This window comes from Crocodylus siamensis, chromosome 14, assembly GCF_052110815.1.
Source record: "Crocodylus siamensis isolate JL-2025a chromosome 14, ASM5211081v1, whole genome shotgun sequence".
Taxonomy (NCBI): Eukaryota; Metazoa; Chordata; order Crocodylia; family Crocodylidae; genus Crocodylus; species Crocodylus siamensis.
In genome coordinates, this window is record NC_143408.1 from 1,258,304 (window position 1) to 1,267,875 (window position 9,572).

Below are 9,572 nucleotides of genomic sequence, written 5' to 3' on the forward strand. Positions count from 1 at the left end.
CTCCCATGCTGGCAGGCTGGGCCAAGGGGTTGCACTTTTTCCCTATGGCACTTGTGCAGCTGCCTCTAGGGCATGAAACAGCTTTGCCAGTGCCCAGCAATGCTGCTCTGCTCACAGGGAGGACACCACTGCCCCCCTGCCCCGTGCCTGGCTGAGAACAGGACGGCATCAGGGTGGGCAGGGGACCACGAAGAAGCAAGACCCGAACCAGCAGCGTGTCAGAGTCACACATTTATTCAACCCCCAGGTCCCCATATGCAGTTGTCTTGGGGGCCAGACACACACTCCTGAGGGTAGCCTCACAGGGGGAGCAGAGGCAGGAGCCCCCGGCCCCTGTGGGGGCAGTGCTGACACAGAAAAAATGCCATCCAAAAGCTGCTGGAGGCAGGGCTGCAGCTCCCAGTCCATGCGTTAGGCATCCCTGAGGCAATTTGCAGTCCCAACCCTGCACCCTTGCTCCTTGCATGAGTGTTTGCACTGGTGCAAGCCAGCATGAAGTGCTCCCAGATCAGACAGGAGCCTATGGCATGGCTGCAGGGCATGGGGCAGGGTGCAGGGGAATGTCAGGGGCAGAAAGCAAGGTGCCTTTTCAGTCCCCAGGCCGTGCAGCTGGTGGGGCTTTGCAGAAGAGTGTAAGGCGGAAGGACGGATGCCCTGAGGGAGGCTAAGCAGGCACCACGGTGATAGATGGGTGCGGGCAGAGGCAGCTCAGACCAGAGGTACTGGGAGACAGCACCAGCCCGCTGTCTCCCCAGGCCCCCCGAACGACCTGCCCTGCTGCAGCCGGGTTAGGAGGCCGCCAGGTACTGGTGGAAGTAGAGCCCGAAGAGGCTGGTGATAACCTGACAGGCAGCCACCCACCAGGTGAGGAAGGCAAAGAGGCCGCGGTAGAAGAGTGGGGTGAGGACACTGCCCAGGGCTCCCAGCGCACCCGTGATCTGTTCTACCGTGGCCTGGACATTCTCCCCGGCCTCCTCCTCCTCCTCCTCTGGGGGCACGAGGGACAGGACCGGTGCTGCGTCCACTGCAGGGGAGACCGGCAGGGGCTCAGGGTACAGGCCCCACGAGTAGTTTCCTGCAGGCAGAGGGGACAGAATCGTCACTGATGAGCCGGGGGGAGGGTCGGGCTCAGCCCATGCCCTTTGCACCCCTCCCTGGCACCAGCCTGTGCTGCCCATGCTGCAGCCAGTCCCGGCAGGAGCACGGTCCCTTCTCTGCCCCCTTTACACCTGCCCAGCCTAGTGGTCCCATAGGGAGGGCCCCAGCACTGGGCATGTCCTGGACTCAAGCTGGAGCTCACAGCTCCTTCCCTCCAGGGTCGGAGCCACTAGGCAGCAGGCCGAGCCTTGACAAACTCACTGCATCCACAACAGACCAGCAGAAAGAGGTCCTGGATGTTGATGCAGCCCTGGGGCCTGCTGCAAATTCAGTCTGTGGGCATCACACTGAACCCTGCAGTTCTGGAGCCCCTCCAGTCCATGGGCCAAACCCCCAGCCTGAGTGGGCAGTGCCCAGGCCCCTCCGGCACCACCTACCTAGAGTCTTGAGGAGCAGAGTGCAGTGCAGCGTGAGGATGATGGGGCCCAGGTACTGCAGGCTCACCACGGTCACGTAGCAGTAGATCCGCGTAATCTGGGGGCAGAGAGCACGTTGGGGCAGAGGCCAGGGCCAACAGGGCACAGCCTAGTAGCTACAGCACAGATGGGATGCAGGGGCCAAGCTCCACTTCTCGCCCTGCATGCTGCATCCAGTGCCCAGGGATGTGCTCCCCTAACAGAAGACAGGGCGGCTGGGTGGTTCCCAATGGGCCTGGAGATGGGCAAGCACGTGGGACCCACCTGTCCATGCCACGCGCCCGCCTGTCCCTGCCCCGTACCTTGCGCTGGATCTCTAGGACAGAGATACGCCCTGCCTCCCGCTTCATCTGCTCCACCCAGCGCTCAGCCAGGCCGAGGTAGGCTTGCAGATGGTGCCGGGCCACGGCCAGACGCAGCAGGCACAGGCACACAATGGTCCAGAGCCGTGCTGAGTTGTAGGCTGTGTCCGACATGCTGGGCAGGAAGACAGGACACTGTCAGCAGGCTGGAAACCACTCTTGGGGGGAGGACCAGCCCTTGAGGGGCATGGGTGAGATAGGGCTGGCTGCATGGGGAGGGGCACATCAGGCAGGCTCGTGTGGGCACCATTATTGCTTCCAGAGAGGAAGGGATGCTACTGCTGGCAGAGCAGAGACTGAGCCTAAGCTACTGAGAGCCAAGGGTCAGGGATCAGGACTGCGGGTGCTGTCACACAGGGGGAACACCAGGACTCCTGGGTTCTGCTTTCTTGACCACTGGCTGGTGGTGCAACTTTGCAGGGGAGCGAGAGGGTGAAATCACAGAGCCCTGGGACCACTGGGGCAAGGACGAGGCCACTGCGCACAGCCATGATGAAGGGCTGGAGCACGTGCAGCTGGAAAAGACCTGCCTGCGCAGGCACTTACAGCTGGACGGTCTGCTTCCCCATGGGCGCGTGCAGCAGGAAGTCCCGGGAGATGGGCTTGACCCACAGGATGATCACGATCAGCGGTGCCAGGAAGCTGGCATGCAGCAGGATCCTGCCGGGGGAGGGGAGGGGAGGACCAGACCATCAGAGCCCTGCTTCCCCCTTCTGCTCTGTGAGCTCCAAACTTTCTCCCCTCTGAAGGCAGAAGCCACCATCCTCCACCCATGCCCATGCCCATGCCCATGCCCAGGCATTTTGGGGAAGGGAGGAGGCATTCCAGGGACAAAGCCCATAAGGTCAGTGCCACCCAGCCCTACCCCCTGCCCCCAGCTGAAGGCCCCCACCTTGACCCCCTCCAGCTGCATGTTTGAGTGACCCAGTTAAATCTCCCCGCTGCTCTGTGGTGGCCCGGCCCCTCCTGTGCCAATGGACTAGTGCTGCTATGTGGCAGCCATCTCTGGGGTGGGGGTAGCGAGGAAGACACCCCCCCCACCACACTGCTGCATGCATAAACCAGGGCAGCAGCCCCCTGCCCACCTCCTCCCAGCCCAGCCAGCCCTGGGCCACGCAACTGAGTCAGGGGTCTGTCTGCTGCCATCTTGAGTGCGTCCAGGTGGGTCTGAGCCAGCCGCAGCCCTGGGAATGTCAGGCAAGCACCCAGGAAGGAGCACAGCGCCACCAGCCCCAGCTTGAAGGTCAGCTTGGTGACAGGGACGCTGCAGAGGGAAATGCATGTGGGTCCAAGCTGCTGCCTCTCTGTGGTGGGACCAGAACGTCGCCCCCTCCCTCCCACCACGGGCTTGGCCAGACACTTACGTCCACTCCCATCCTTGGTGCTTTAGGAAAGCCTCCAGGTTATCGCTGACGTTGGTGAGTCCTGCAGGGAGCAGAGGGGCTGCTGAGCTGGGGGCACTGGGTGACTGAGATTGGTGCAACTCAGGGCTGCCTGGGTTGGGCGTGGAGGCTCCAGGCCCAGAGGCATCAGGAGATGCCTGATGATCTGCCCTTGGGCTTTTATGGCTGCAAAGCGGTGCGTCTGGGGCAATAAAAGCCAGCAGCAAAGAAAATACCTGTCACGTCCCACTTAGCTACATCAGCCCCTCGGGCACCAGCCAGCACCACACCAGGCCCATGCCCTGTCTCCACAGCAGCTGGGAGCTCTGCCCCGTCCTTCATGTGTTTCTGCAGGCCCCAGCCCCTGCTGCCGGACGCAAAAGGAAGGTGCCCAGAGCTCCCGCAGGTCTGGGACATGCAGCCCCTGCCAGGCTGCAGACAGCTCCCACACCACAGCAGCCTGCCAGCCCAGGGACTCGCTGCCCTGGGGGCCACCCACGCCTGCCCTCCCGTCTGCAGGCCCCAGCCCTGCCCCTGCCGTTCACTGACCCGAGTCCAGGCCGAATTCCAGGTAGTCCTCGCGGACGACCAACACCACCATGGCGACGAGGAGGAAGAAGAAGGCGAAGGTGAGGCAGACGGAGCGCTCGCCCCCCTCCTCCGACCGGAAGTAATGGCGCATCACCATGAAAAACACTTTGCTGTGCACAGCAGGGTTAAGGAAACTAGGTCCTCTGAGCCCAGCCCCAGAGCCCCAACCCCTCAGCACAGCGGCCCAGGAAGACCCTGCCCCTGGGAGAGGACGCGCTATGGGGCAGGGTGGTCCAGTCGCTGCACCAGCACAGCTCCAGCCTCAGATCCACCTTGGGAGCAGGTCCGTGCTGCTTTGCCCCAGCTGTGGGGCTGCAAAGCTGCCGTGGGTTAGGGAAACCATCCAGGCCCTCTACCACGGCCCAGAGCCTGGCAGGGAAGGGCTGCGAGTGCCGGACCTGCTGGGTTAGCACGGAGGCTATGCAGACCTGCAAGCACGGGGCCTGGTCAGAGTTGAACTGGTCCCCCTGGGACAGGCCCAGAGCGGGTAGAGGTGCATGGGCATCGCTGCTAGCCGGGACTGCGGGAGCCCACGGGAATGGCCACTCAGGCCTGAGTCCAGTTCTGGTCCCTGTCGCCCCCGGGCAGGCCCCTCTGCCCTGAGAAGTCCCCCGACTCGGGCCGTGGCAGAGGTCCCCTATTGCCAGCCCCCCCAGCGCAGCATGCCCAGCCCCCCACGTGGTGAGGAGAGGCCCGGGCACCTGGCCGCCGGCGCAGAGCTCCCAACGCGAGCCAGGAGACAGGCTGCTGAGGGCGCGGACGTCCTTACAATGGGGACAAACGGCCTGCCAGCTCGGCTCAGCTTTACAGCCGCCTGTAAAAGTGTCCAGGTGCCCTTCCACCCACATAGATTACAGCCTGCGCAGCATTAGCACATCGTAAAGCATCCACTTCATTAGGTCCGCGCAGCCGGCTCGCAGGGGAAGCCGCTCATTATGCAGCTTTATAACTTGTCAGGGAGCTGTTTATAAGTCCATAAATTAGGCTGTTCAGCCTCAGCCAGCTTCTAATTGAAAAGTGCTGTAGGTTCCTTCTCTCTCCTGGCAGCTGCACTGGCCCCAGCGGCCTGGTCCGCACCAGCCAGGCTGGGACACGCACCCTCCACCACGGCCTCTGGGAGACTCGCCCCTGCCTCCCCTTCAGTCCTGCCCTGGCCTCTGTCGTGGAGGGCCCGAGCCCCTGGCTGGCACCTGTGGATTTGTGCGTGCACGGCCCCCTTTCTGCAGAGGTGACGTGTCCATGGCCATGCTGGGGCATCACAGCCCCGAAGGGAAAGGAACCCACTGGGCCTTGTGTCCCTTCCCTCCTGGGCCTGGCATGCGCTGCTCCGGGCTCCACTGCCCAGGCAGGAGGGGAAGGATACATGGAGAAGAAGATGGTGAGCAAACACCACAGGATGCCGATGTTGACCTCCTTCTGGGGGTCTACGAAGCAGTAGTAGCCCTCGGTGAAGAGGTAGACCAGCGTGGAGTAGACGGCAAAATCCACGAACCACTGGTACTCCAGGAAGTAGCGCAGCACTGGGGGAGGGCATAGAGAGCGAGGACTGTCACCCCCAGCCTGCAGGCATGAAGGGGGCTCCCTGCTGTGGGGCTGGGGGTGGGAAGGGAGGAGCGGGAGGGCAGCGGAGCAGGCTCTCCTTATTGGACTCCTTTGGCAGATTGGGATTCAGGACTCCCGGGTGCTGGGCTGGCTCTGCAAAGGGGTTGGGTGCAGCGGGGCAGGGAAGGTGGGGAGCAAGCCAGGACTCCTGGGTCCTAGCCCCAGCCCTGCCACAGCGCAGGAATTAAGGGCCGCAGGCTCGTCCAGGGGAATTACCAAGAGCATCCACCGCGGTGATGGGGCTGGTCTCCAGGCGCAGGTTGATGTCCCGGGGCACGGACAGGGGCTTGTCGTCGGAGACCCCGTTCACCCTCCTGTGAGAGAGGGAGAGACAGGCTCGAGCTGTGGAGCCAGAGCCCACCGAGCGCCAGGCAAGGCCGGAGCTCGCAGCACAGGCCAGGCCACTGGGGACGCTCCGGGCCGAGGAGCGCACAGGGCAACACAACCCCGCTCGGGGGGAGCAGCCACGAGCTGTCGCTCCCTCCCGTCCTTCTCCAGTGGAGCCCCAAGCTGCCCCCGGCACCCACCAGCCAGATCTGAGCCCCAACCCCAGACACACGGAGCAGGGCACGGATGCTCGGCGAAACAGTTCACAGAGCCCCAACCCCTGGCACCCACCCCCACGGGAGGCACGTAGACAGGAACAGCCAGGCCTGGGAAGGAGAGCTGCTCCCCAGAGGCCAAGAAACCCCCCAGGCTCCCAGGCAGGCGGGGGCTCAGGGCATTCACTCACCTTTCGCGCTTGCCCTTGGGCTTCTGCTTCCCGGCCAGGGTGCACAGCTCCTCCTCCGACGGGTGCTTGTAGCGGCGCAGGCTGGAGGGACACACGGGCAGGTGCTACAGGCATGACAAACGGCTGGCGAGGGGCTTGGCGGGGTCTGCGCGCCAGCAAGCAGCCACTTGGGGAAGGGGCTGCGGTACGCGGGCAGGGCTGCCTGGACCCCGGGATGGGGACAGCAGGGGCCGTGGGGCAGGTGTCAGGGCCCCGGGCAGAGCCGTGGGGACGGCGGGGCGGGATCAGCGCTCGCTCGAGGCCAGGAGGCAAGAGCTGGAGCGGGCGCGAGGGCCGCGGTACCTGCCGTTGCAGAGCAGCCAGCGGGCGAAGGAGCAGTGCGGGGACATCTTCTGCATGACGCTCGCCGTGAGCAGGCTCACCACCAGCTGCACCCCCATCACGGCCTGGCAAGCAGGGAAACGGCTCAGGACGCGGTGCCCCCAGCGCCGGCCTAACGACCCCGGCGAGGGGCGCCTGTCAGCCCGCTGCCCGCGTGCACCGCCCACCCTGTGCCACCCCCACGCGCAACCCAGGGGCACCCACGTGCGCCACCCCCACGGGCACCGAACCGCCTGCAGTGCCGCGCCCGCTGCCCACGTGCGCCACCCCCACGGGCACCGGCCCACGCGCACGGATCCCCCCACGTGGGCGGCCCCCCGCGGGTCCCGGGCCCAGCCCCGCCGGCCCCACAGCCACGCGCGCCCGGGACTCACCATCGCGGGGGTCGGAGCGAAGACAGCTGTCGGAAGCCCGTCCTGAGCAGGCCCCGCCTCCTCAAGCCAATCGCTGCTCTTGACGCCCACCTTCTCAGCCAATAGCAGAGCGACGTGGGAGGAGGCGGCGGGAAAAGCGCCCGCCTGCTTCCGGGCGCCGGCGCGTGGCACGCTGGGAGCTGCAGTTCCCCGCGCCGCTGCCCGGGCTCGCGCGACGCCCGCGGGCCGCAGCCCTGGGCCGGGCCCCGCCCAGCGGCCGGTGCACGGGGCAGGTGTCGGGGTGGATGCACCCAAGCACGTCCGCGCACACCTGCGCACACGCCCAGCCCCGGGCTGCTTCCACTTTCTCTGCAAGGAGCACACGCCGGTGCCCGCTGCCTGCATGCGGAGTAACCCCACGCAAGCGGTCTCTGGCTGCACCCCGAGGGAGCAGACCGGGACCCCAGGGCTCCTGGCCTCGCTGCACCCGCTCCGCCTTGCCCCTGGAGAGGAAGTGAGCCCCGCGCCCCTCGCCCGCGCTGCTTGAAGCTCAGGGGACAAGCGCGTGCCCCGCACGGGGACGCCGAGGGGGTAAGGGGGAGACGGCCGTGCCACGTCCTTTCGCCCAAGTCTTCCTCACAAGATAAGTTGGTCTCCGGCTGGGATTTATCCCCCTCCGCTACAGCCTGGCAGCGCCACGCCTCCAAGGAGGAGGAGGAGCAGGAAGGAGGCCGCAGGAGGCCGGGGGAGCAGAGCGCCCGGCCGAGCCCTCGGCTCCAGGAGGTTCACCACAAGCCCACCCCCACCTGCCCGTGGAGGGTCCTGCACGAGCAGCTCTGCTCCACGCACAGGACTTCATCCGGGCACCTGAGAGAGGCTGGGTTGGTGCTTCAGGTGCTGGATACCCGGGTTCACTCGGCCGGCGGGTGCGCGCGCCCTTCTGACAGGAGGAGGGCTTGCCAGGAGGGCCCTTCAGCGCACGTTGGGGTTATTGCCTTTGCCAAGGGGCTGGCATAGTCCTGGGTGGACAAAGTCGCGGCACCGGCTCATCTCTCTCTCTGGGCGACCTTGCCTGCGGATGCACACACCCTCCGCAGGCGGAGTCAGCCCGCGGGAAGAGGCCCAGCGCCTCCCCAGCTATGACGCCAGAGCGGGGCTGCAGTCCGAGGCCCCTGTGGGGTGCAGGGAGCTGGAGGCAGTCCGTGGAAAGCTGGCGTGACCGGCTCTGCAGGGTGCCCAGTGCTCACAAGTTGATCATGAGTTTTTCCCCAATGTCCCACTTCCAGGTGTTAGACGAGACTCCCAGCCTTCGCAGCTCAACCCATTCCCGTCCTCCTGGGTGAGGAAAAAAGCTCATCTTTGGCTCCCCAAAAACCCACAGGAGCAGAGGGCGCAGGGCAGAGCTCCAGGAGCTGGGGCTGTCTTAGGCTGCGGGGACAGCCCTGGGATGCTGCATGGGCATGGCCAGGCTCTTGCCATTGGTTCCCAGGGGTGCAGGGAGGCAACGCGATGGTTATTTGGGCGAGTGCCCCATAGGCTGGCAGCAGGGTTGTCGTGGATATACCACCACGACGAGATGCTCCTTCTCCGCTGGGTGTCGCTTCAAACCTTCCCTACAGCCCGGCGGGACATGCCAAGGCTGGGATGAGTGGGGAGCCTGGGCCGGGCAAGGGGATGCAGGAGCTGTCCAGGGGCTGGGCAGCCCGCGAGCGCTCCTGGACCGTTCCTCCTGCCTCTCGGGCTCCTTTGCTTCCCAGCCGCTGCAGAGCAGTCCAGGTGGAGGCCACCACGCAGGGCCCTGGGTGCAGCTGGGCCCAGCACGCTGCTCGACCTGCTGCATGCTTACCTAGGCAGAACGGGCGTGGCAGAGGGCACCAAATGCACACAGGCCTCGCCATCTCCCTGCTGCTGAGGGAAATAGGCCCCTCCTGGGACACGGAGGCACCCCTCGTGTCTTGCTGCAATGGAATAAGAGCAGCGAGGGCCAGCAGCATGAGGGTTAAACCTCCAGACCTCTCCCAAAGCCTTTGGCTGTAGCTGTCAGGACCTGGCGGCGCAGTCCTGGCTGCTGGGGAACTTGCTGCCCTGGCATCCACATGTGCAGCACATCTGTCTGCCTTTATGTCCAGCTGCTGTGCAGGCCATGTCTGGGTGGGGTGCAGATGAGGAGGGAGGGGAGCCCGCTTCACACACTGCTCCAAGGGGGACAGGAGCCTCGCCGAGCGGCTGGAGGAACCGCCCTCACGTTAGGAGCCCAGCCGCGCTCTGCTCCCACCCCGCGCAGGCCCTGCGACACGGGGTATCCCCTGTCATTGCTCCTGCCCGCCCATGGCCACCCTCCGTCCCTCTCCATGGCTTGAGTCAGATCCGTGTCAGGATCATTATCTAAATAGCAACCAAGATGCCTGCTGCGGGCCCAGGGACGTCTCAGCACCGAGAGCACAATCGCTGCAGTGGGAACCCAGCCGGGCACCTGCAAAACTCTGCTCCTGCCTCGCCCAGGATGCCACCCCCCTCCACCTCCATCCCAGGGGCAGGAGGTCACCACTGTGGACTATGTTGGGCCAAAGGGGCACCAGTGCTATCAAGGCCTT

General features: G+C 65.3%; 1 protein-coding gene across 1 annotated transcript; it reads right to left on the reverse strand.

The window, feature by feature from the left end:
- Nucleotides 1-216: 216 nt before the first annotated feature.
- On the reverse strand, nucleotides 217-9,035 carry TMEM161A (transmembrane protein 161A). The gene is made up of 12 exons (XM_090027725.1): nucleotides 7,000-9,035; nucleotides 6,587-6,690; nucleotides 6,245-6,325; nucleotides 5,728-5,825; nucleotides 5,273-5,429; nucleotides 3,868-4,019; nucleotides 3,301-3,361; nucleotides 3,057-3,200; nucleotides 2,483-2,596; nucleotides 1,877-2,051; nucleotides 1,536-1,632; nucleotides 217-1,075 (listed from the first exon to the last, which is right to left on the reverse strand). The coding sequence occupies exons 1-12, from the start codon at nucleotides 7,381-7,383 to the stop codon at nucleotides 789-791; spliced, it is 1,854 nt and encodes a 617-aa protein (XP_089883851.1). The 5' UTR covers nucleotides 7,384-9,035; the 3' UTR covers nucleotides 217-788.
- Nucleotides 9,036-9,572: the final 537 nt, after the last annotated feature.

What these genes read in the sequence shown, in the direction of transcription:
- TMEM161A (XM_090027725.1), bottom strand. Translation starts at nt 7,383, where the DNA reads ATGCAGGCAGCGGGCACCGGCGTGTGCTCCTTGCAGAGAAAGTGGAAG. An exon ending in TCGCTCCGACCCCCGCGATG is followed by an intron (nt 6,691 to 6,999) that starts GTGAGTCCCGGG and finishes CCTGCTTGCCAG; the next exon opens with GCCGTGATGGGGGTGCAGCT. An exon ending in CCCAAGGGCAAGCGCGAAAG is followed by an intron (nt 5,826 to 6,244) that starts GTGAGTGAATGC and finishes CCTCTCTCACAG; the next exon opens with GAGGGTGAACGGGGTCTCCG.